This window comes from Ambystoma mexicanum, chromosome 3p (assembly GCF_040938575.1).
Source record: "Ambystoma mexicanum isolate Mex_15411 chromosome 3p, UKY_AmexF1_1, whole genome shotgun sequence".
Lineage (NCBI taxonomy): Eukaryota > Metazoa > Chordata > Amphibia > Caudata > Ambystomatidae > Ambystoma > Ambystoma mexicanum.
This window is the reverse complement of record NC_090925.1, coordinates 615378729-615405931: the sequence shown is the minus strand read 5'-3', so window position 1 is coordinate 615405931 and position 27203 is coordinate 615378729. Positions and strand designations below refer to the sequence as shown.

The following is a 27203-nucleotide window of genomic DNA, read 5'->3' as shown; positions in this document are numbered from 1 at the left end:
ACAGCGCCCTCTGCTGAGAATTTTTTTCCAAAGCAGCAAAGCTGGCAGGATACGAATATCATAAGATGAGGAATACGTGGGAGGACACAATCCATTTGAATGTCTTTTTGAAACTTTTAAATCTCACACGCTTTTTGTCAGTCTGCAGTAGGTGGGTCTCCTGGAGGATCACTATGTCTCCTGCCAATAGATTGAGCTTGTGCTCCACTGACCTACGCTTCCCTGGGAAATTGAGGCCCTGGACATTCCACGTGAGGATTTTCAATTCCCTCTCCTCATCCAACCCTATGGGGTTACTTAGTGGGCTTGGCTTTGCGTGTTTTCTTGTCATCCCCCCTGCACATTCGCTGTGTGGTGTTGTTCTGGATACATGTTTCTGTGATGTCAATGTATTGCTACTCTTCACTCCCTGCAGGAGTGCGACTTTCAGTGCACTCACCACCCTTGTTATAACTCCCCTTTCCCTCCCCTCCAGCCCCCCCCCCCCCCAAGCCCTTGAACCAATAGGGATAAGAACATTTTACACAGCGGGGCAACTGGTAGCGCTCCAACATCGAGCGAATATGGCCAACTGGGTCCCAACGTGTGAACAGCAGGATGAAATGTTATCTCGGACTTGTAGAGTATTATGGAATGTCTAAGCGGCTTTTCTTTGGTTTATTCCAACCCTCGAAGTTTAGAGGTTCCCTTTAGCTCCCCATCCACAGCCCACATCACCCTCCTTACTCCACCACACCCCATTCACTCACATGTTACCAATTGATTTTCCCAATGTTAGATAGGGGACCATAGGAGACGACCCACTGACCTTAGCTGTTCGCACAGTTCTTTGACAGTTCAGTCTGGGTTAGGATCTCTTCGGGGAAGGCCGTGGATCCTACGCCTCCTTCCAACTCTTGTTCGTGCCGTTGCTACCTGTTCCTTGGTGGGATCTCGAGCGTCCACTTCCAATTCGGATTTCTCGCTGCCCTCCTCCACCCCACCCATAAATTGTTCAGCTTCTTTCAGAGTAGATCTGTTGTTGGGCTCCCTCCCAGGTGAGTTTCACAGAATTTGGAAAGTCCCATCAGTACTGTACTTTTCTTTTGCACAGCCATTCAGTCAGTGGTTTGAGGGTTTTCCTTTTTTTGAAGAGTGGAGCTCGCCAGGTTTTGGTATAGAAGGATGTTAGAGTCTCTAAAAGAGATTTGCTGCATTGATCTAGCTTCTCTCACGATCTATTTTACTTTGAAAAAGTGAACCCGGGCGAGGTTGTCTGGCGGAGACGTGGAAGACTGCCTCAAGATCATTCTGTGCACCGGGTCCATTTCCAGCGGGTATCATCTGGGAGTGGTTACTATAAATCTGAACAGGTCTGCGACATAGCCCTCCAGATCAGAATTTGAGGTTGGGATTCCCCGGAGGCGGATGTTATTCCGTCTCAACCTATTTTCTGCATCTTCCTGCTTTGCCTCAAGCGCCTCACATCTCGCTTCGAGGGCTGACAGTCTGTCCTGCTCTTTCTCCCACTTTGAAAGTTTGGTTACACAGAGCATTCTCAATTTCTGCTATCCAGCTCTCTACCGCTTCTTCGGTCCCTTTTTGGATTTCCTTCGTCAGGGCTCTGAGCGGGTCTTTCAGGTCAGATTTCGTGGCTGACTGCTCCGATGCTGGGGTTTCAGGGCGAAGGTTGGAGCCCGATGATTGCTCCTCTGATAGGTCCCCTTTCTTCGATTTCTCTGGCATTGTGCTGCCCATCAATGCAGCAATATCCGTTTGCTTGGTCGCTTTTTTCGCCATGATTTTCGGTCGTGAAGGCAGGGATCGGGACAGGGTGGTCTACCCTGTCGTTACGATAAGGGTTCAGTCACCGCAACAGCCCACCTAGAGACAAAGGGGCCGCAAGTCTCTCCTTCGAGAGGTTGTTTGGCGCTTTGGGCTCTTCAGGCTCCTTGCCCCGCTGATTCTTCAAGGGACACACTGTGGTTGAAGGTCGCTGTCGCTTGGGATAGGTAGCACTTGTTAGGCAGAATCCTGTGCAGTTCCCTTGGGGAACACTGCAAAAAGATTAAGACTACAGGAGTAAGCAGTAAACCAAATTGGTAGTAGTCTACACCACCCAGATTTACCCGGTAGCTGTGGCTGAGCAGTCAGACTTCCCATCAAAAAGAGTAGGACAGTATATAGAGTATACACAATAGGGCTAAAAACACAGTAGAGCAAACAAACACTGACCAGAGCTTTGTATCAAAAGTATATAATTATTTATTTAAAACACACTTTAGGAAATACACTAGCACTCTAAATCAAAAGCAAGTTAAAACACAGTCAGGTAAAGTATAGACACCTCCTTTGATAACTATTAGACAAGTCAGAGTTAAAACACCACGATTTGTTAAAACAGGTGTGAGCGCGTAACCTAGATGGCACTCCAATAGTTATGTTAAAGGGAGTGAAAAAGGCAGAGCATAGAAATAAAACAGGTTGCAACACTTTTAGAAGTTCAAAGCAAGGGAGTAAGGCATATACACTGTAGAGCCAAAGTTCATAGGCCAGGCCCACTTTAAATGGAGCAAAGCAAAATGTGCCCAAGATCACGCAGTTTAAAATGCACTAAAAGTCTTTGCAGAATGTTCAAAAGAGGTTGGGGTGATACAAGAAGGTAAAGTTAGATGGTCTGGGAGCAACCCAGTTGGAAAGCCAAGGATTTAAGGGTCACCTTGGGCAAACCGAAGAAAGGGAGGCCAGGCAGAACACAGTACCTTAAGGAGAGAGGAAGCTCCAGCGGTGGCAGTTGTTCCTGGCAGTGGTTGCAGTTCGTTGTTTCGAGCAGGGGAAGAGAGGATCTCGTCGAGGAGGAAACTGGAGTCGTTGCACTGCACAGGGATGAAACCAGCCACAGAGTTCGTCGGTTAAAAGGTGTGTTCCTTTTATTCGCGGTCAAAGTTGTGAAGCTTGGCTATCCGGCCGCCGGGGTGCTTGGCACGGGCGATTCGACCAAGAGATATCTTTGGAAGGCGAAAGGGGCGAACAGGTTGGTCCCACCAGCTCAGAGGAAGAAGACTCGTCCAGCAGAAGATCTTCTGTCGTTGAGAAAGTGGTGAGTTCGTTGCAGCAGGGCTCCACCAGTGGGGTCGTCGTTGCAGATGGCTCAGCTTCTTCCATCTTCAGATTCTTAGGTCCTGTGGCGACTTCTGAAGTTCCAGTCCCAAAAGTGCTGCTTTTATGCAGAAAACCCCCCATTCAACAGCCTAGCTGTCACTCAAACATGCTAAGTGGTGAGCCGGGCGGCTCACCACTGGGCCAATCAGAATAGAGTGCGACTTGGGTTGCTAAGGCAACGCAGTCCAGGGTGCCAATTGCCCTCCCCACACATCCTGTGGAACCCAGACAGAGTGGCACCATTTGGAGGGCTTCTATGGAGAAGCCCGCCAAAAAGTGGAACAAAGGACTCGACCTTGGTTGGAGTTACAGAGACGGACACGAACGCCATTTTAGAAAAGAGTTCTGGCAAAAAGACCCAACCGCTGATTTAATATTAAATAAATAAACCGGCGGTATCTTTAACATCGCACCAAAAAGTGGTGCGTTTAAAATCAATAGGAAAATCCCATAGGAAATATTCCGGTGGAATATTTTGCATGGTAACCACTGCCACCAGCCAGAAACTCGACAAGGGGGGACTGGACAGTGCCCCCTTGAAAACAGACCCAGGGGCAATCGAATTAACCCCTTCCAGTACTTCCACAATATGATGGTTTGTACTTGTTCTGTTCACAATTTGGGACTAGTAAAGTCAATGGTGACTTTAAATGCCCTGGGAGACAGTAGTCAGTCCCAGGGTATGGAGTCTATGTTTGGGGGTCACTATGACACCCCTGTGTTACTGCACTGAGGGTGTTGTGTAACATACACAAAAACAGATGATACCCTATGGAGTAAAAGACCCCATAAGCACACAAAAAGTCAGAGACATACCTCAAATCATGCCTAAGAGTGGGAGGAAAAGAGTCTCACTCTTAGCAGGAGAAGAAACAAACCCCAAAAATTCAGCAAAGCTGCTGGGGGACTCGCTAGGTTTGGGAAATTAGCCTTATAAGAGAATTCTCCCTAACAGCACTCCCTAGGACGGCCCGGAGAGACTGTCTGTTTGGGGCGTCCTCTACCAAGTCCCTTACCCCGACACGGAGGGTGTTGCACGGCCGAGCTAATGCCTCAGGCTTCGCTTCATAGCCCGGTGCTCAGGCTGGGCCTGGAGTGCTCCCACAGAGGGAAACCACATAGCCCTCGGGTGATTTCCCTGCCAAAGTCCTCCCCTGGGGGTCCCGCAGCAACCAGCGTCCACTGATGGCGCATGGTGAGCTGAAGACCTTTATGGACGTGCCTGTGGCCGCAGATTCTGCATGTTCTCGGACGGCCCACCCCCCAGAGGGGCCGTCCCGACGTGGCTTGTGGCTTCGCCGACCAGGGTGTCTCCTTCGTGGGGCTAGCAGACTCCCCCGCACTTGCTCCCGCGAGGACGTTTCGCTGCTCCAAGTGTCAGATTTCAGGCGAGCCAGCCACCTTTAGTTGCAGTAATGTCCATGATTCCAGATGTCCAGGAGGGAGCTCGGGTCTGTTACACATAGTATTGGCGGTTCCCCCCATCCCCGGAAAGCATGCTGGGGCTGCTGCTCCTCCCCTGGGCTGCTGCCAAACGGCTGCAGCATTTTGGGTAATGAGTTGGTGGATCGGGCGGCGGGTGAGGGTATGAGAAGGGGAGCGATTGATGAGGGTGCCTTTGAGTGTGGGTAAGGTAAATGCTGTGGTGGTGAGACGGGTCATGGAAGAGTGGCAGGAGAGGTGGGTGAATGGGGTGAAGGGCAGGTGGATGTTCGGTGTTCGTGGGAAAGTGTTGGTGAAGGTGGATGCGGGGAGCCTGGAATGGAGGAGGGGGGAGGAGGTGTTGCTGTATCGGTTGAGGATAGGATATGTGGGGCTGAATGACTGTTTCGAGTAGGGAAGCGTGAGTCGAGGGATTGTGCGGTGTGTGGGGTGCCTGAGACTGTGGGACATTTTCTGCTTAGGTGTGAGAGACATGTTGAGGAGAGAGACATGTTGAGGAGAGAGAATTGATGAGGGTTCGGTTGTCTGTGCTGGGTGTGGCTGAGCTGAGTGGGAAGGCTTTGCTGGGAGGTGACGGGGTGAGAGGCAGGAGAAGTAACAGTGTGATGTTGGATTTTGTGAGGCAGACTGGGCGGTGGTTATGAGTTTATGGGAGCTAAGTACTGATTGGTGGGTCTGGTGAACATCATCCTTTAGGATGGGGAAGGGCCTGCGTGGGTCCGCCCACGCATCTGATAATTAAGAAGAAGAAGAAGAAGGCTGCAGATCTCGTGTTCTCATTTCCACAGGAGGCTGGTATGGGCACAGGTCCTAGATGAGAGGGTGTGGGGTCGAGTTGGTGCTGCCTGGGTAAGTTAGTTCATGTCAATCTAGCTGTGTAAGCCTTAAAGCAGGTTTAGTAATGCAGTGTGGCGCTAAAAGTCAGAACCTTGTGCGAGTTTGCTTCCAATGGTTGCCAGAACGCGTTCTACGCGTGTGTACTGTGCCAGTTGTGATGGGCGCCCTTCCCGCTGCAGCACCGGTCCTGTAAACTGATGCCGCACTGTGCGCACCCCAGATGGAGATGTGCACCACAGATGGAGAGGTGCACCTTGTAGCTGTTCAGAGCCCGCAGCCGTTTAAGTGCGGTTGCTGCTGTAGCTTGGCAGATGGTCTCCGGGTCGGTGTTATCACTTGTGCAGAAGCAGGTGGGAGTCGCGGGTCCGGGCTGGGGGCGGTATCGGGACGCCCTTAGCGAGTAGGCGCTTCTCTTGCTTTGGGCAATGCCAACAGTCACGGATCAGATGCAAGCCCCAAGTCGGGGTCCGGAGCAGGCAAGTCAGCAGGGGAGCTGCGCTCTCCGCTTCCCCAGTGGCATGCAACTTGTAAGCGCTCCTCCGCCCTTCCCACCGGTACCTATCTTGATTTGCACGCTGGGGTGGAGGACCGGGCTGTCAGCTTCGCTTGGAGGGGGGCCCGCAGCTTGCACAAGTGCGCCGCTCACCTCTTCTTTACAGAGCACTCTCCCCATCCGCCATTGTAGGGCCGTGGCCTTGAGGCTGGGTGTTCATCTCGCCAATGCTGCAGGTCGTTCCAGCTCCTGGATGGGTGCCACCAGAAGCAGCAGTGAGCACGCTGATGGGTGCTGATGCTTTGGGGTTGGGAGCGGTTGCGGCTGAACTCCCATGCCGCTGTTGATATGCCCAAGTTGCTGCTAGCTGCGACCACGTTAGGCCCAGACGCTTGCCTGCTTATGGAGGCTCCCCCATCAGACGCCCAAAAAGGAACTACAGAAAGTCCTGGCTGCCGTTTTCCTCGCTGGTCCCGGGAACCTGCTTCTCCGTAACATTGTGCAGGCGATACCCGCTCCCTCGATTCCTCATTCCACATCTTCAGTTTTTATAGTTTAATGGAGTGAGGAGTCGAGGAGTCAGTGTAGTTGTGCTCGTCATCTGAAGACCAACAGGAGCTTCTAGGAAGCCATGTCACGCCCCTCCACCACCCTATTTTTTTTAACACATGTAATGTTTGGTTACTTATATATGTGCCTAAATACAAGCTGGTGAAAGCAGATACATTTTTGCATTATTTTTAGTGTGCACATTCACGTTTACCACATATGGCTACTAAACCTGCCTATGACGGAGAAGAGAGGAGAGGAGACTGTGTGTCTGTGTCCCACTCCACATCCTTGGTGCCAGATAGGTGTGGGTCCCCGATTGGATTACTGTCTGAATGGTACAGATCCTTAACATTGTTGGGCTTGGACTTTCATCCAACTAGTCTCAATGACATATCGAGGATCCTGTCCTTCTGAGTCTTCAGAAGTGTCCATGGACTCTCGTGGGCTACCTCGCCAGAAGCATCACCTCTCTGTGTTCGAGTCCGGAAATTCAGTGGTAGCCAGATTGTGTCACAACTCACCTTCTCTGAATTTCAGCATCAATTGATCCTGACCTGGAGCAGCTTTTGTGACTGCAACTGGAAGCACACCTGTCATCGCTTGTGGGCGGAGACCACCACTGGAACTAGCCTTTCTCCAACCTGTGAAGTTTCCTGAGGAGGCCTCCATGAGTGTCTTTTGCATTTCTTCATCGACATTGGTTGCATCTTGCAGTTGCACCTGACCGGAAGAATCCTTCAACTTGCAAATCCTGGGCACCACTCACCGGAACAAACAGCAGAAGATTGAACCCTCAGAGACCCCGAGACGACCCATGACAACATCTGGGAAAATCGGAATCAGGGGGGTAAGTAAATGCAGTGCTTCTGTCACCCCCCTATTCTCCATAGGTTAACATTGGGAACAAGTCCCTTTGTCTCCGTTTTCCTCTTTTTGGTCGTCTAACCTGGGTCAAATATCCTGGCCCTGGGTTAGCTTGGGTCTGAAAGAAAAGAAAATGCATACTTACCTTAAAATTGTTGTAGAACTTTTAAACTATCACCAACACACACCTATTGAACTTTCCTACAGAGGCACCAATCTCATGAGAAGCATTGTGGCTCCTGTGACTTTTGGGCACAAGCTCCAAACATATCAGGGTTTGGACTTAAAATAGATTATTGTCTTGTGATCTGGTTCCATCATTGATGGCATCGGACCTACTTACCTGCTTTTGCTAAGTTATATGATGTATATTTGAACCTATGGTGACTATATATTTGTATCAGATTATTGTGCGATACTACCTGTTAGGTTAATTTTTCAATGTTTTTAGAAGGCCTATAATAAATAATTGCTTTTTTATACTTTAAATTGGATTATTTGTGCCATACTGTGTTGTTCATTGAGGTCCCCTGACCCACTCACACTCTCCTGAGAATAAGCGTTGACTGCTCATCCACATACCTTGATTTGGTTTTAGCAACCCTCTCAATGTTCCCTGTTCACTATAACTACAGTGGCCTCCTAAAATAAGGAAGCCCCTGTTCTGAGACGAGACCTCACAGTGGGTCAGAAACCAGCCACCATTCCTTTGTTTGGGCATAGACCCTAGTTAGATTCTTTCGTTTATAGTGGTAATGACAGAAATCCAGCTACGACGCGTTTCTGGACAGCAAACTTGATTCACTTGTAGGACATCCTGATGAGCACTCTTTTTAGACTCTTTCCTCTAGAATAGGTACGAGAAAGGTAGGGCAGCTTAGGTTAAAGCATTCCAATAAAGAAATCACTTAACACAAATTGCCATTTTTTCCGTTTCCTGATTCGGACTTGCCACACTAGCCAAACTCAATCAAGGTACGTAGTAGAGCGATAAGGCTTAGACCTAAGAGGGTGTGCGAGACGGGTCTAGGGCTAAAATAAGTCCACACAGAGCAACACCAATAATTCCAGTTATACCGATGAGTACCAAAAAACAATTATTTATTAGGCCTTTAAAGTACACACACTAAGCAATGAAACCTCTAAGCAAATATTGTCACATACTTACTATAAAATACATATAGACATACAACCTAGGAGAAGATGGAAAATTATACGATTCAAAACCAGTGCGATACAGGTAAGTGGGCAGATGCATAAAACAGTTTACAACACTAGCATAATTCCCTAGCACTTAGTTCAGCCCTAAGATGGTTTGGGTCCTAAAGTCATCAGTTCCAAAGTTATATTTTTCAGGTAGGATTAATATGCGATTGGCCGACGCCAGTGGTTGCGAATCAGAGTTCCAAAAAGTTAAGGAAAGTTCAGGTATTTAACTCTCACTATCTCACCACACTAGGGTAGGCCCAGGAGGGGATTCTTGACTAGAACACCACCAATCTAATTCAGGAGAGAGATTGGGGCAGGACTTTTTGCGCCTATGTAACCCTATGGAGGTTAGAGGGTGGGGGAAAGGAACAGGTGTGTTAACTTACCCCTGCACCCCCTTTACTCAGATTTCTTAAAAGTTCACTGCTGAGGTTCCGTAATACATTGGGGACTAGTCATTTTGTGCTTGGTCCGGTTGAGGGTGGGCCAGGGGTTGCGGCTGTAGAGTTCAGTTTCAGATGCAGGATTTAGCTTTGGTCGCTCACGGTGTTTGAATCTCGGTTCCAGGCACCTTCCAGCTGAACAACCTTGGGATGAAAGGAAGAAGACATCTGTGGAGCAGGGGACCTCAGGACAGCAGGAAGGGAAGAAGACAGATTGCAATGGGAGTCACCCCGGTCAGGTGGCAACAGGCAATCTTCAATGGATGAACAAAGGAGAAGGTCCTGAACGGCTTCCATTGGTGCAAGAAGGCTCAAAATGCAGGAGTAGGTATCTTGTAGTACAAGCTGAAGATCCTCCTAGTTCCAAAGATGTACTCGGAATGGAGATGGCTGGAGCGAGGTAATCCAGGAGAGGGTTGGTCATTCCATTGAATGGTCCAGGGACACTTCCGAAAGGGACGGATACTTGGGAAGGGGTTGAGACTGGTTGTTCCCATCGGTACAGGGGTTGAAGCACCAATGAGAGTCTTCTTGAGATCAGGCAGAGAGTCAGTGCTTCACAGGGACTTCACTTGAGTTGATGCTGGTCAGATGCAAAGCATGTCCTTGGGTCGCCATTTGCTGCACTTCCTTGTACGGGTCTTAACTCCAATGGATCATCTGTGGAATGGTTGGAAGAGGAGTCCTTTTATCCAATATGTGGGATGGAAGCTTGCCCGGGTTCACCAATGGTGAGGATCTGCATCATTCAAACTGTCAGTGGCGATCCAGTTATGGATAGCCACTGGCAACACAATCTGCCTACCAAGACACATTCAGGCAACAGAATGTGGACTGGAACGAGAAACTCCCAGCCCCACATCCGGCTACAAACGCACACCAAACCAAAGCAGCAGCTTTCTCCAGGAAAAGGCATTCCATATAAGGCAATTCTGTCCCGAGAGATTAGGAAGAAGGCCAAAGAACAATATGGCCAAAGGACAGGCAACAATCTCGTGGCATGGCCATAGCACATTTGCGTTAATTGCAAATGTGCACGAGTAAAACGTTTATAACACGGTAGGAAAATATCTGCTGCCACTTGCCCATCCTGGACACACTGGATTTGTAACCCAAAAGTTACAAAAGAAAGAGTCATAAGGATACAAAGTATCCTAACCACACTTTGCTTTAAGGTGATGTGTGCAGTTGTAAAATACAACAATTCCATAAAGAAAAACAGTCTCTCAGCACTGATCGTCATCTGAATTGATCAGTCTCCCCATAAGAATTAGCACAATGCAAGAGAAGTAATACAGGCGGCTTTACTTCCCTTCACAAAGTAAGGTCAGGAGAAAAAACAAAGCAAAAAGAAAGGAGAAAGGGTGTTACATAGAAGTCTATGGGAAGAAAGCAGCACAAAGAAATCTTTCCTAACATGCTACATAAGGTTTCTACTGATTTGCTTTAGGGATAGGGATAGGCCAATGCCGGGGGATATGCTTTCACTGCAACAGCTGGTGTTGTCAACCTTGGGATACCATATCCAAGTTGACGGGACATTTTGCGACAGTTTATAGATTACTTCAAGCGGGTGTTGCGCCCCATTTCTTCCCTGTTTTTTCCTGGTTTTATTCTTTGTTTCTGGCCCAGAAGGGCCTCTGTTCTTGCTGTGGGACCAGGCAACTTCCCTAACACCAACAAGCACTACAGTGCAAAGCGCCGGCGTCCAAGGGTGCGGGTGTTGCGTCACTTTTCTTGCTGGTTTCTGGCCCAGGAGGGATGCCGTTCTAGCTGTGGGACCATGTGACGCCCCCAACACCAACAAGCACAGCAGTGCAACCTGCCAGGGCCGAAGCCTGCAGTGTCCAAGGGTGCGGGCATTGCACTCCCACAGGGGTGTTCCGCGACAGCAGGGCAAGCAGCGACCTACCGAGGTGGTGTCATTCAACTCCATCTCATCCCTGAGCCCCAAGCACTCGTTAATGGGCACAGCAACTGAGGTTTCAACTGCAATCACACCAGTAGGTGAGAGTGGAGAAGAAGTGGGATGAGATAGAGGGTTTCAGTGCTCGTAGTGGTTATGTTATGCCAAGGGCATCCAGGTGCCATGAAGGAGGATAGAGCCCTATCCAATACACCCAGGTACCTGGATCTGAAAATTATGAGAATAAAAAAGGTCTTCAACTGTTTCCGGAAGATCAGAAGATTGGCTGTGTTACATAAGAGAACCAGCAGGGCATTCCAGGCCCATGCGGTCTGCATGTGAAAAGCGCGACCATTACCACAAGATCTTTTAACTCTGTCTACTTGTAGGGAGCAGGCCTTAGCTGAGCGAAGCGATCTACTAGGCGTATATAGTCTCAGCCTGTTCTTGAGGTATATAGGTGCGTCACCATAGACACATTTGTGACAAATTGTCAGAAACTTGAACCGTATTCTAGCTGAGACTGGCAACCAGTGGAGACTCCTCCTGGCTGCTGATGTGAGCTCTAGGCGCTTCATCTTAAAGACGATGCGCACTGCTACATTTTGAATCTTTTGGAGTATTTGAAGGTTTGCCTTATTCGCTCCTCCGAAGAGGGCGTTGCAGTAATCCACTCTAGATAGTATTACGGCCCAAATTAATTTCTTACGATTTTCCTCTGAAACCAACGGGGCCACTTGACGAAGCACTTTCAGATGATAATTAGTGCTTTTTAAGATTGTGTCAACAATAAGCCTTGTAATCTACATTGGCCTCCAAATAAGTACCCATGATCTTGACCTTGAGTACCACTGGTATCTGGCATCGGTCAACCAGGAAGCTGTTATACAGGGGACCCAGCTTCTCTCCAGCTTCTCTCTAGCTTGTTTAGGGCCATTTAACATTAGTTCTGTCTTTGTGGTGTTAAGGCAGAGCCAATTGGTCGTCATCCAGCCTTTCACCATTTGATAGACCTGATCCAATGTTTGTTGGCCTTTACTGTGGTCTCCACCAACCTCCAGTGCCAACTGAAAATCGTCTGCAAAATTGTAGAAAAAGAGGTCTGAATTGTCAAGATCCCTACATAGTGGGATAATGTAAATATTAAAAAGCAGGGGGGAGAGACAAGCCCCCTGAGGAACTCCACAGAGGGTAATCTCGGCATCGGAGGCACTCTCGCCCCAGTGCACTCGGGAGTGACGCACCTCAAGAAATAATTTGAGCCAAGTTATTGCCTCCCCTGAGAGACCTCCAACAGTAGACATCCGATTCAACAGAATCCCATGATCTAGCAAGTCGAAGGCTGCTGATAAGTCGAGCAACATCAGCAGCCCTGACTTGCCGGATTCCAACCCAGGTAGCACATGCGTCTGCAAGTCCAACAAGGCACTCTCTGTGCCATGAAATCTGCGAAACCCTGATTGTTTTTTTATGAAAGATGCCCGTTTCTGACGCATGTGCCTGCAATTGCAGCATCGCTACTTTATCCACAAGCTTGTTGATTCAACCCCAGCTTGTGGGCCATATCGCAAACTGGGCCACAGAGTTGCCTGGAGTTCTTTACCAAACTCTTAACATATACAGTCCATCTTTTATTTAAGTATGGAAGATCCCCCAGAGTCTAAATGCAAGATTCTGACTGTTGCGAAAACTGGGAACTCATCCCCCTCGACAAAGGGTGAGACATACATCCTTTGCAGGAAAAGACTGCAGTCCTACTAAGTTCACGGGAGAGGCGTATTTCTTGAGAAATGAAATTAATCAGTTCTTCAGGTCTAATGAGGATGCCTTGGAGGGGGGCGAATAAAATAGGAACCCATCTTGGCGGAGTGGCCACCAGTAGCCCGGGGGAATTGATTGGTGCAAGTTCCGTTGAAAATCCCACTACCAGGATTCAAATCGACTCATTAGCGAATGTGGACCTCTCGATTGCCCTATGAACGCAACAAATAGATGGGCGAAGACAAGGGCAGTGGAAATGACTCAACTGACAACTTTGACTGAACCTCTTTTACACTACAAACCCTCTGCCACCATCCCTGTCTCCACCAATGCGATGTCCCTCTATTCTACATCCGAGCTAACCAGCCATGAGACGGTGCTACAACCAGCACTAGTGGTGTGAGATGCCACATCAGCCCGGCTCACAAGCCTTCATCCTTATTGGTTACTGGGGCGGCATGGCAAACAAGAACACGCATAGGAGAATTTGCCTGGTCCCTGAGATTCTGTCCGTGCCCGGCCCGACCAAAGTGGTGAATACCCTGCCTATACCTGCAGAGAATTCTAGCCCTCTGGAACTTTTGGCTCGAATGGACCTGGAGGCGGATGATGTACTAGAAGATAGGCCTTCCCTTACCAGTACATCACTGGACATTTATTAGATTACAACACGACTTCCAACTTGAACATCAGACCATTCCCCACAGACGGAATTCCGGAAACAGCACAGAGTGTAAATAGATTGGCTTGAACCGCTGCAGATATCCAAACGGTGAGTGCGCTCGCCTTGTTTATTAAGTTTAAATAACTTATATAGTTATAGAACACATATACTTTGGCGGATACACCTATAAAATACATACTTACCATTTTAGGAGTCACTTATGCGTGATTCCAATAACGAGGATGAAATACTGTTCTTATCAGCATTTGAAACGCTAGAATACCTATCTATACTTCTAGAAGACTCATCGATACACAGGTATTTACCATATTGTTTCTTCCTTTATGAATATTTGGACCTGAACATACATATAGTTACAAATTCTAATATATACATTATATAATTTGCAGAATATCATCAGTTAATGAACACAGACGCCAACAGATGACGTTTCCATTATTTCACAATGGAATTTTACCAGTTACCGAGAAAGAATATTGAACTTGTATAGATTTTAATGAAAATAATGGACATTTTGGAATTAATTTTGCTCCTGAAGAAGAGTTATCAACTCTCGAAACGCGTAGAACTCTGTACATAACCATGTGATTTTTAATTTTTTTTTATTGAATGTGAAATTGTTACTAACACAACCTTATTGCGTAATGAATTCTGAGTAAATTGAATTCATTTGTAAAGAAATTTTCTTTGTTTTACTTGCACTAAGAAAACAAATTACAAATATCTAGTTATCTTTGAAATATAAATTGTACTTGATATACTGAATCAATTTTTAATTTTGACTTTTTAAACGTGTATATGGAGAAATAACGTAACCACGTAAGATATTGAACTTTAATTGGAAAATTATTTTCCTTTATATAATGGTGTGCAGGGGACGGGAGTTCCTATTACCAATAGGAACTCCATTTTGTTCATATGTTTGTTGACTTATGTTGACATTTTGTTCATATGATGCAGCAGGAGAGCCACCTGGAGATGGAAGCCTTGGACAAGGCCTTCCCATGGTTCACAGGACCAAAGTTCACAAAAAGCTGAGAAGTCTTCCGGAAACTCTTCGTGCGGGCCACATAAAACTTCAGCGCTCGAGCCACATCCAGCAAAGTCCTTTCAGCCGGCAACGAAGGTGTCAGAAAAAACACAGGCAACACCAAGGGTTCCTTGAGATGAAATTCCAACTGAACCTTGGGCATGAAGGAGGGGTGCGTCCGCAGCACCCCTCCTTCATGCCACCCTCGTCTTTTGTCAAATAGGGCCACTTGCAGGGTCTGGATCTCACCCACTCTCCTGGCAGAGGTGATGGCCAAGAGGAAACCGGTCTTCCAAGAAAGGAACCTGAGAGGAGCTTGATGCATAGGCTCGAAGGGGGCCCCCCATGAGCCTAGTCATCACCACGCTGAGTTCCCACGCCGGGGCAGGCACCTTCACCGGTGGGAACGATCGGAACAGTCCTTTAATGAACTCCTTGACTAGACGGTGTGACCAAAGAGACGACCGTTTCGGAGAACTAGTGTAGCGGGAGATAGCCGCCAGATGCACTTTGATGGAGGCGTGCGCCAACGCCAACTTAGCCAACAACAAGTACGGAAGGACTTCAGATGGTTAATCTTCTGCGGCTGGCACCAAGTCGCGAAACGCTTCCATTTGTTCCCGTAGCACTTAAGAGTCAACAACACACTGGCCCTGGCAAGGACCTCCTTGCAGTTCGCCGGCAGCTTGTAACCACCGAACACTAATGCTGCAGGAGCCAGGCCTTCAGATTCAGCGATCCTGGCTCGTGGTGCAGGATTGCACCTACTTCCCTGGCGAGCAGATCCGCGACCACTGGTAGCTTGACTGGAGGTGACGCTGACATGCTGAGCAGGTCTGGGTACCAGATCTGCCTCGGCCACGCTGGTGCTTCGAGGATCATCCTGCACCGACACAGTCTGAGTTGACTGATGACTCATAGTAATAGAGGCAACAGAGGGAATGCATACGGCAACAGGCCTTCCCACGGGAAGGAGAATGCGTCCCCCATGTACCCGGCTGGGGGAGCCTGCCGGTGAACCTCTGGCACTTGGTGTTCATCACCGTCGCAAATAGATCGCACTTGTGGCAAGAGCGCAGCTCCCTGCTGAGAGAGTCTGCAACAGTGTTCTTTACTCCCGCCTTGTGAAAAGGAACGAGAAACATCCCTTGGGCGACGGCCCATTGCCACAGTTCCTGCGCCTCTCTGGAGAGTGCCCCCCTGCTTCCTGATTTAAAACATTGTGGTGGTATTGTCCGTGAAGACCCTCACCACCTTGCCCTTGAGAGACGGAAGAAATTACTTGGGGGCGCAAAACACTGCTCGCAGTCCCGAGATGTTGATCTTGAGCTCCTTCTCCTCCGGCAACCACAGGCCTCTGGCGTGGAGACGTCTGGTGTGGGCATCCCAGCCCTCCAGGGAAGCGCCCGTTATGACCGTCTCCTGGTACGGGGGGGATCTGGAAGTCTGTGCCGCTGGTGATGTTGGAAAGCATGCCCCACCACCTTATCGCTCGACGGAACTCCTTGTCGAGCATAATCCTGTCCTTGAAGCTTCCAGACACCTGGATCCAAAGGGCTTCCAGAAATTCCTGGAGGGGTCGCATCCGCAACCTGCAGAGCCTGAATAGGCAGATACACGACGACATCATACCGAGCAGCGACTTGATGGTCCTCACGTAGCAATCTTCAGTGCTAACAGCTGTTGCACTTTGTCCAAAATGGCCGCTATCTTCTCTTCCAAAGGGGGCCACCAGGCAGGATACTGTGTTGAGCCTGGCCCCCAGAACAGCACGTCCTGCGATGGAACTAAGAAGGAATTTGCATAGTTCACCTGGAACCCCAGATTCCATCAACAGCTGGACGGTCCTCTCTGTGTGATCGACGGCGATGCCCCTTGGCTTGGCCCGGATGAGTCAGTCGTCGAGGTATGGGTACACATGCATTCCCTGTAGGCGCAGATGGACTGCCACCGGAGCCATGCACTTCGTAAAGACTCTGGGCGCCAACTTCAGTCTGAAGGAGAGAGCCTTGAACTGGTAGTGTTCCCCCTGTACGATGAAGCGCAGGAACTTGCAATGTTTTTTGTGAATGGGGTCATGAAAGTAACCGTCCTCTAGATCCAGCAACGACAGGAAGTCCCCCTCCTCCAGTTGGCCGAGCACATGCTGCAAAGTAACCATCCTGAATTTTTGGGACATGATGCACTTGTTGAGTTGTCGTAGATCATGAATGGACCTCCAGGCCCATCTTCTTTCTTACCTAGAAGACACTGGAGTAAACTCCGGAGCCTCGGAGTCGCTTCGGAACCAGCTCTATCGGCCCTTTTTTTTTTTTTTTTTTTTTAACATGGCCCGAACCTCCAGCTGCAGCTAAGGGATATGTTGTTCCTGCCGGGCCACCGGTGGTATCCGTGGGCACTTAAGTGCGTCCGTGGGCAAGAGCTTCCAGCACCCATCGATCGGTGGAGATGTTTACCCACACGCCGACTAAGTCCGCCAGCCGGCCTCCCACTGGAGTGCAGGCCCGACATCTTGGCCGGTTCAGCAAAGGCTTTCAGGAATTAGTCAAACATTTTTGCAACAGTTACCTGGTCAATATATTTCAAGGGAAAAATAATTACTTTTTACTAGAAATAGTCACAATGTTACACTTACAGTCCCATGGAATATATGCATATGAAGAGTTGAAAAGCAATTAAAAATCACAGGTAAATACCAAAAACATGAAACTTTGCACAGAGCTCATTGATCCCCTTAAGGGTACATGTAAGTACCCCAGAGTTAATTTTAGTAGAGTTCCAAATAATTTAACAGATCCATTGGAATTAATTGGAGAGCGTTGAAAGGCCACATGCTTTAGTGGAGGCAACTACGTTTGACCCCTTGCCCCCCACCCTCCCCCAAATCCCCGCAGGTGAGGATTCTGTGACTGGCAACCCCAGGGAAGGCCACAGAAGACCCCAAAGAAGTGTTCCAAATGTTGGATGATGGACCCAGACCTGGGTCCAGTAACAAGAAATACCCTGGCTAAATTGTGGCTTGGGGGCCAGACTGCCCCAAAACCCATTTTCAGCCAGTTCACACATACAAAGCACTGGCCCGTCAAGAGCCGTCAAGAGCCAGATTGCTGCAAAAGTACATGTCGTTATTTGGAATTTCCGACCTGGGGAAGATGGTCAACGGATAGGATGCTACAAAGAAAAGGTCTTGTTCCACAGATAACAGCCATATCGAGCATATAGATTTTGAAAAAACAATACCATGGTAAAAGGTGCATGGTTTTGCACCAGGGTCAAAAATGAAAAGGTGCTCACTACCACTACCCTGTGCAGTACATATCACAAAACTACCTTGGGATGTTACTTAAAGAAAAAGAGAAAAAGGGACACAAAGCATTCCTGCAGCACTCCACAGCAAGTAAAAATAAAGGGGGAAATCAAAGGGAACACATTCCCTGCCCTGGCAGCCATAGGTATTGACCAGTGCACCCCAAACGAAATGAGAGAAGTAATCGAGTGAGGCTAATGTGGACTCAACACAAAAATAGAAAACAGATATGCTGGGAAACTCGACTGAAGTGATGGAACTGAGCTGTAGAAACAAAACTTTCCTAATCCAGGATGGGACAGGACAAGGCTCGAAAATTGCAGTCTGAACTGAAGACACTTTAATAAATCAAGTTATTGTTCAATTATTCCCGATAGAGGCTGGAGTGTGTCCTTGTAATCATATTTTATAACTCTGTTTATCAAAAAATATAATGTTTATAAACTTTGACAATTGTGCCTGTGGTGCAGAAAGTACTCCTATATCTTCATGTTGGTAGGGAGAGCAACTCAGGAGGGGTCGCATCCGCTCAGTTATAAATGTGAGGAGTCCATGATGAGGGCTATGAAATTTTAATTTGTTTCCAGAAGACAGGTAACCTACATACAATTCAAATTTGGCATAGACTACTAACCAATGATTTGCGACCCAACAGTGCTCCAGTATGGACCACATCAAACCTAAATTCCAACCAAAGGAAAAGCACACTGCTAAAGGCATAACTGAGACAGAGAAAAATATAACCTTTTTGCTGCAACCTCCTATGTATATTTTGATGCAACCTCCTATGCAGAGTGTGGGATGTATTGACCCACTCTGCTATACTGTGCGGCCTCACTCTGCTATCTATGGTGCGCGAAACAGTAAAATGGCAGCAAACCCCTTGTGCGTGCCAAAACCTCCAAAACCGCGTTTTTCCAACACAAAAAGATGGCTTCACAACCTGCCACCCATGGTGCATGTGTGGTGGAACAGAGCACACGCTGCAGAAAAAGTGCAAGTGGGCTTCATGACAAGTAAACAGAGTGCAGAGGGAGAAGCAGCGCTTTGCAAGAAGAAATTTGTCTGTACATGACATTCACTTTGCAGATGAAACATCAAAATGCCTGTACATAACACTTTCCAACACCCAAAATCTTGCTTGCTGCTAAAATTAATTTAATCTAATTAAGCACTGTGAATTTACAAGGTCCTGAAATGTTAAGAGCAAAACACCTTCTCAGCAAAACTGGATTGCCTGTGAATGACAACTCCTGTCAAAAATCTATGTGCAGCCACACTGGGCTACCTGTGAGTGACAGCCCCTGTCAAATGGGCTCTCCTGATTAAACTTTAAAGTTGCCTAAACTAAAGGTCTGCCGGATTAGCAGATATAAAAGGACTGTTGCTGAAAGGAACACAGATCTCAGTTGATTTGATCCCACAGGTTTAAATCTAGAATGTAAATCATGTATGTTATCTAATGCCACAAGTTTGTTTATGCTGGATTTAAGAATTAACCTAGGCTGGCTGGGCCTGCAAGGGGTTGACAAACAGGTTTCCACCCAAGGGGAGGGCATTCCTCTCAGCACTGACACATGAGAATTGTGGGGTATGCCAGACTTGTGTCTGCTGCCAGGGACTGAACAATGGCGGATTCTCCAGGTCAGGAAATGGACGTGTGAAGAAGTCGTAAACTAGGCTTGCAGAAGGAAATCCCAAAGGTGGGGGCTTTTCCGTGGCTCCAGAGACAGACAAAAGGCTGACCATTTGCTGCTAAAGAAATATGTAAGGAACATGTTTTAGAGATGTGTAACTCGCTATCAGAAGTGGTGAAAAATATAAAACGGGCATGTTTGTTAATCTAATTTTTGGCCCTACATTTGAAAATTTGGTGGAACTGTGTAGCATATTCTGAACAGGAATGGCAATATATGTGGTTTTATGGGAACTGTATTTATGCTAGAATTGTTAAACTATGCACACACATTCCTATGGTAAATGCGCATATTTGTGGAAATTTGGAGACATTTTGGAAAATATTTTCACGGGGAAATGGATAAAATGCTGCAGAAAGGCGAAACAAGGTCTCACAGCTGTGGGATTTTGATGAACTGATACTCCATAAAATATGTAATCCTTGTATGTGATTTTTGTAGAGGTTACAAATGTATAAATATGTATTTAGGACAGAATTTGATTTTGATACTAGTGGCTAGGGGAGGTTTCATACCATAAACCTGACATCATCTGTCTTTGATCCAATCACCCGGATGCAAGGTGGAGATGAGGCTCTGATCCAATCCCAGTTCACATGGGCAAGTTTAGTTAAGCCGGCCCATACACCCATTTTGTGATGTCATTTGACAGGATAAATAGGATAAATAGGGACATCTGACAACACATGGTCTCGCTCTCTTCTGATTCCAGCGAAGCACTTTGATCCAGCATTCACATCCAGCCTTCAACATCCTTCTAGATCCAGATGCCAACCACCAGACCAAGCAGTAGCTGAACCATTTTCAGCTAGGCCTCAATCCTCAACTAATCCTCACAACCCAGTGAAGCGCTGTGGTGGGGGGGAAGCATCCTGAAACTATCTGGCTTGCTACCATAAATGCTTGCCTGCTGAACTTGCCATCCCGCTGATCTGAAATATCCAGAAACAAGAAGGGCAGATCCCGTGCAGTTCCGGTGACCGGCCTAGCTGATCCTGTCCCGCCTGATGTGCTGTCCTTCCCTGATAAACCCGATCCAATTGACCAGAATTTTGACGGTCCAAAAATCTAAAATCCCATTGGATTGTGAGCATTAACAAGAGCTTAGAAAACTATTGTACACCTTGCCTTATATTGTTCCGCCCTAATCTCTGAACTATCCTTACTTTCATAAGCAGTAACAGTGTCAAAATCTTTAGTGCTAACCTATCCTGTCTATTTGCTAAAGCGTAATTTTCATAGTCATTTTTATTTGTGTAACTTTTATCCATAAATCCCACTTCGAGTGTTTGGACTGGTTCTGCCGGGGAAGGCGCTGAAGTCATGAATCAGTCTCAGAGCTTACTTCATCCCAACCTGGTTGCCTAGGCTGAATGCTCTCTCTAGTCTTGAGTAAAAGCATAATCCATATTTTCCGGTTTTAAACTGAAGTTCTTGTCCAAATCTGCGTCTTTATTTTCAAAAAACACCTCTCACTAAAAACCTTGATAACTCCCTCAGTTTTAAAGATAGAAACAAAGATTCATCTCTCACTGATACCTAACATCCTTAGCTATCTCCACAACTGACCCGTTTTTCTTCAATATCGCATAGTAAAGGTTTGCTGCGAATTTGCAATTTCAGCCAAAACGCACATGTCTTTTGCCCATTTAAAAGTGCTTTTTCCATCCCATCAAGATCTGAAGTGTATATCGCGGTTCATATGATAACCCATGCATGTCAGGACCTGATTAGTGTTGCTTTCTTTGGAATTTGTCTCCATTTGAGCATTTTGACCATTGTGCAGTATTTCACCAAGCCATTTTCCCCTATCATTTCAAAGTGTCATTTGCCAAAATAAGGTTCTCTCTCTTGTGTGGAAGGGAGGATTGCCAATCACTCTAGACATTGTATTTAATTCCTGAAAACCTGCTGATTACTTACATTTGTGTAGGATTGCTCATTTGTATTTAAACAAAACTTTGCAGGGGTAAAATTAACCTAAACGCTATCTGTGTGCAAAACAAAACTGTTCTTTTTCTGTGTTTTCTATTTTGCCTCCTTATAAGTAAATTTAATTGCTTTGCTTATTTCTGGATTGTATTGTCACCCTCTGGGTGATTGCTGCCCCATACATATCTATAGTAAGCCTCTGTGTGATTGGAATATTAAAATAAATAAATATTTACCTTTACAAACTAGCCTGATTCCTGGTTCAGTGTGACCTGGGGGGTATTTTGAGAAGGGCGTGATATGAGTAGTATCTCATTCAGAATATTGAACTTATAGACAAAAATAAATAAGGGTTTAATTTGCGCACTAAATGCTAGGCGAGACGTGGGTGTGTGCCTGATTGAAATCCCTTACAAGAGCATGCGTAATAGCAAGATAGTCTGGGTACACGCCTACCTCCATGTGCTGTATAGAGGTTCCTTGCACACTTGATGTCATCACATATTGATTGCAGTTGTCCTTTAGGGCCTCAGTCATCACAGTGTCACTCACCATTACTGCATGCGAGGTGACAGCTGGCGATTCTGTCTCACTACAGAGAAAACACATAGAATTGTACGGAAATCGTATTGGAAATCAGCAAAGCACAAAACAATTAATACAATCACCACAATATCAGAAATTACCACAGAACACGGCACAGCCACTACGTTACCAGAAATGACCACACAAGACAACAGAGGCTTGACAAAAGCAGAAAGTACTGTGGAGAGCAACACTCATAATGCTGTAACCGAATTCAGTGCCGGGCACGATCACAAATCGCTAAAGGGGAACAGTACACACTGGGCCTCATTATGAGCTTGGTAGTATCGCAGCAAGTAAATCCGCCAAGATACCACCAAACTATTACTGCAACTTGGTCCGGCAGTATCATCGCCAGATTGGCAGCGTTAGTCCCCATTAATCTGAGTCCATAGGACTTGCGACGAATCACTGGATGTCGTCACTTCTCCCCATGGTGGAACCCTTTTCCATGAGGCCAGGGAGGTGAGGGTGCTACCAGATAGTCCCCCTTGGGGTGGTACAATGCAGGAGGATCTAATGGGGAGAAGTCCCCCCCCCCACGGAAAGGATGACGACCATCAAGGGTATAGCCTTTGTGAGGACATCAGACACCCACACTTAGGCCTCTCCTTCGACTAACCTCTTTGTAGACAGTAGACCTATGTACGGTTGTAAAGTAGACTACCTCAAGGCTCTGGAAAGTAGTGAGACGAAGAAGAACATCAGGAACATAGGTAATCCAAATACTGGGACGAAGAGCAATAGCAAGAAGGAACTGCGTTGGTATAAACTTTCGCGAAGATGTGGTTGCTTTTACACCATAAAATCTAAAGAAAAACTGCCAGAGAGACACAGCTGTTAGGGAGAATTCTCTGTTTATGCTGAATTTCCTAACCTAGTGAGTCCCCCAGCAGCTTTGCTGGATTTCTGGAGTTTGTTTTTTTCTCCTGCCAAGAGTGAGACTCTTTCTCCCACTCTTGGACATGATTTGTAGTGTTCCTTTGACTGTTAATGTGTTTTATGGGCTATGGGGTCCTTTACTCCATAGGGTCTCATGTGTTTTTACTATGTGTGTTACACAGCACCCTCCGTGCAGTGACACAGGGGTGTCATAGTGACACCCCACCATAGACTCCATACCCTGGGACTGACTACTGTCTCCCAGGGCATGTAAAGTCACCATTGGCTTTACTAGTCCCAAATTATGAACAGAAACCAGTACAAACCATCATATTGTGGACGTATTGGTCGGGGCAATTCGATTGCCCCGGGGTCTGTTAGTCGAGGGGGCACGTCTCCGTCCCCCCTGATCGAGTTTTGGCTGGTGGCAGTGGATACTACTTTTTATATTCAACCGCGAATATATCTCTATGGGATTTTCCCATTGTTCGAGGCTACCAACTTTAATTATTTAAGTCTCATAGCCTCGAACATACCGCCGGTTTATTTATTTAATATTAATTCGCCGGTTGGTATTTTTTGCCAGGACTCGATTCTAAAATGGCGTTTGTGTTCTCTTCTGTGACTCCAACGCAAGTCGAGCCCTTGGTTCCACTTTTTGGCAGGCTTCTCCACAGAAGCCTCCAAAAGTGGTGCCACTCTGTCTGGGTACCACAGGGGGTATGGGAGGGGGTTTAGGCACCCTGGACTGAGTTACCTGGTAACTCAAGTCGCCCTCTTGTGTGATTGGCCCAAGTGGTGAGCCGGACGGCTCACCACTTAGCATGTTTGAGTGACAGCTAGGCTGAGTGAATGGGGGTATGCTGCATAAAAGCAGGGCTTTTGGGACTGGAACTTTAGAAGTCACCACAGGACCTGAGAATCCGACGAGGGAGAAGCTGAGCCGACCTGCTATGACGACACCACCGGTGGAGCCCTGCGGAACCGACTCACCACTTCCCGACGACAGAGAAGATCTCCCGGCTGGAGAGTCTTCTTCCCCTGACTGGTGGGCACAACCAGTCTACCTTCTTTTTCTCGCATCCCAGGACGTCTTGTGGTCGAATTGCCCGTGCCAAGCACCCCGGCAACCGAATAGCCACTTAACACTGGACCGCGAATAAAAGGACCGCTCCTTTTAACCGAGAACTCCACGGCTGGTTTCTTCCCTGGCAGTGCAACGGACTCCTGTCTTCCTCCCCGACGAGATCCTCTCTTCCCCCGGACGAAGCACCGACTTGCATCCGCTGCCAGGAACAACTGCCCCCGCTGGAGTATTCTCACCACTTTAAGGTACTGTGTCCGCCAGGCCTCCCTTTCTAAAGATTGCTACAAGGTAATAATAATCCCTTAACCTTCTGGACTGGGCTGGCCGCCTTGACCATCTAACTGGTCCCTTTCTTTTGGTCCAACTCTTTCTGAACCTTTGAGACTTTTTGTGCACTTTTCAACCGTGTGACCTTGGACACATTTCGTTCTGATCCTCTTAAAGTGGATCTGGCTTTCTGAACTCTAACTTCACGGTTAGACTCTGCCTTCCTCTCTTGCTGTGTTCTTTTGAAAGTGTTGGGATCTGTTTCAATTCATGCTCTGCCTTTCCTTTTAAACTGAATTATTAGAGTGCCATCTGCATTAAGCGCTCACCGCTGTCTGAAAATAAGTGGGGCTTTACTTAAGACTTGTCTAATATTCTTTTAAGGGAGTGTATATCTTTTAGTGACCGTGTTTTTGAACTGCTTAACATTAGTGCATGTGTGTTTTATTAGATGTGGTTTTAAATAAATAATTATATCCCTTTTACACCAAGCTCTGGTCAGTGTTTGCTTGTTATACTGTGTTCTTTTGACCTATTGTGAATAGTCTCTATACTGCTTAACTCTTCTTGAGGGAAGTCTGACTGCTCAGCCACAGCTACCAAGTGAATCTGTGTGGTGCAGACTGCTACCAAGTGGTTTTACTGCCAAACACCTGTACTCTTAAATCTTTTGCAGTGGTCCCAGAGGGAACTGCACAGGTTTCTGCCTAACAGCCAACCAGGACGAGAGACCGTAAAGCCTGGGAAGCAGGAAGGAGATGCGGAGAAGGCAAAGACAGAGCCGAGAGCGGTCCACTCCCACAGACAAGAGGACAACAAGACTCCTTTGCCCAAAGGGCGTCCATACATTAAGGGGAGGCTGGCAGATGGTGATGCAAACACAAGAAGCAGCGTCCATACCGTTGGTCCAAGGACCAGGCAGGAGATCCATCCGTGCATACCGGTAACAAGAAAGTTAACGGGCGAGGCGTGGAGGCAGGAAGGGGCTGGAAAGTACAGGAGGCAAAAACCCTATTTGGAAATAATGAGCAGGACAACAATCCTCCTTTTGTCAGTACTTGGCAAGCGAGGGCAGCCAAGGGGACGTAAAGTGAAGGGGAAAAAAACCTTGGTTGGGGACCCTAACCAAGAGAGGGATACGAGTCATCTTCCTTGTGACAGTACTTGGCAGGCAAGTGAACTAAGTGGGCCATAACAAAAAAGAAGAGAGAAGCCAGGCTTGCAGACTCTCCTAAAACTCAGAGTTTGATGTTGCAAGCGTGGAACCTAATGAGGAGAAGACCAGGGGAAGGGAGTCAATCCCCCTGGTTTTAAAAGATTGTTTTATGAATAGCTCCTGGTACCTCGGACTGGGAGGACGGCCCAATAGCTCTGGGGAAAAGAGTAGTTCCCCCAGGCAATCTGAACAACAGGAGAAGGGAGGCATTCTCCTGGCCCACCAAGAAAAAACTGTGTGGAACTTTTGACCATAACCCAGGAGAAGGGAGGCATTCTCCTGGGACCATAACAGTACTGCTTTATTCCTTAGTTTACAGTGTAAGGGACAGAAGTAAGGTTCTCTTGACACAGGAAGGTGGACAGACCTCCTGACAGTCACCTTAGATCTTTAGATGTGGCAGGGAAACCCCTCTTAGGAATAGGGAAAGATAGGTTTTCTCTTGGTTTATTTTCTAATAAAAGTCTTTAGCCCCAGACATGCCACCTTTATGTCAGAGTCCTTCTTCTGCACCCTTACAGACTCCATGGGGTTTTCAGCGGTATTACCACTGACGGTAATATCGCCGAATTGGCCGATATTGGGCAGTAAGGTGGAGGAAATACGTTCATCTTCTTGCTGGAGGTTTTTTCTCCACCGTAACACCAAACTCGTAGTTGGGAGTGCAGTAATGCAACGGTATACAGTATTACTGCTGCCTTTTACCCCGCTCCCCCCCTTCACGACCCATCATATAATGAGGCCCACTATACGGTACCAGAATGGCTGCACGGAACAGTATAGAGCAAAATATTAAAATTGATCATGAGGAAAAGCTTTGATACAAAACCACCTTGAGAGTGTTTATTTTGTACTACGTGAACCCTATAGATCATGGACCTGCAAACATTTGGGCGCAGTGAGCAATATTTGCCCATGAGAAAAAAAAATTATATTGGCTTTTCGGTGGTGTCAAGACACATCCAGCACAAATCAGAATGATAAACTTAATATTACTAATAAAACATGTTAACGCTCAGTATTTAACTGATCTAGTCCAGTCAAATTTGCTTTTAACTTCTTTTGAGATTAAGTCAGTGTTAATAATGATTTTTGTAAGCAATTAACTTGCAAAGTAGCTTTTTTTAGGCAGACAATGCAAGTAAAAGTTTTCAGAACCACGCCTGGATTTAAAAACACAATCTGGGTGTTATCCACCAACAATGTGATAACTTTTATAGGCAAATAGTGAATTTCAGGCAAGTCTAAAGAGCACTCCCGTCACAAGTTAAAACATTTAAAACCAACATTACATATTACTTTACAAGCAGTTTGGGATTACTACTCCTGATATTTGAAAAAATTGTAGAGGAGCAGATGGACACGTCATCACTTGCTCCCGCCCCCTCACCTCCTCAATATTGGAACAGCAGGAGACAAGCCCTATGTGGGACACCAGGTATGCTCCAATACCGCATCAAGAGAATGAGAGACGATATGGACTCAGACATCAGTATCAAATGTGCCCTTGCACTGAAAGGGTGGAAGGATGTCTGCACACACCATTGGACATCAAAGAGCTATAAGTGAAATCGGATGAGGGCAGAGCGACATCAGGAAAGAAAGACGCACTGATACTGGAGATAGTAAGGGAAGGCGTACGCAAAAAATAAAGTGCACTTGTGTATGGGATTATAAATAGGTCAGTATAAAACCTTTATTGCGTTTAGATTAAGAGATAAAATAGTAAAACATTAAGGTGCTCATCAGATTTTTAAATCAAGAGATGGACGTCAATCAGGAGGATAAACGTCAAAGGAGAATAATAAATAAAGAAGAGATTCTTAAAGTGTCAATAATAAAACAAGAAAATTGACAGAAACTGTA

The 27203-nt window shown here is 46.9% G+C and overlaps 1 protein-coding gene across 3 annotated transcripts in view; it reads right to left on the bottom strand.

Moving 5' to 3' along the window:
* ZNF335 (zinc finger protein 335) overlaps positions 1-27203 on the bottom strand; it is a 1126934-nt gene that overhangs the window by 540158 nt on the left and 559573 nt on the right. For all 3 annotated transcript variants that reach the window (XM_069651371.1, XM_069651372.1, XM_069651373.1), the window contains one exon: positions 21757-21892. In XM_069651371.1, coding sequence (XP_069507472.1) covers positions 21757-21892 — 136 coding nt within the window. The remainder of the gene's footprint in view (positions 1-21756; positions 21893-27203) is intronic.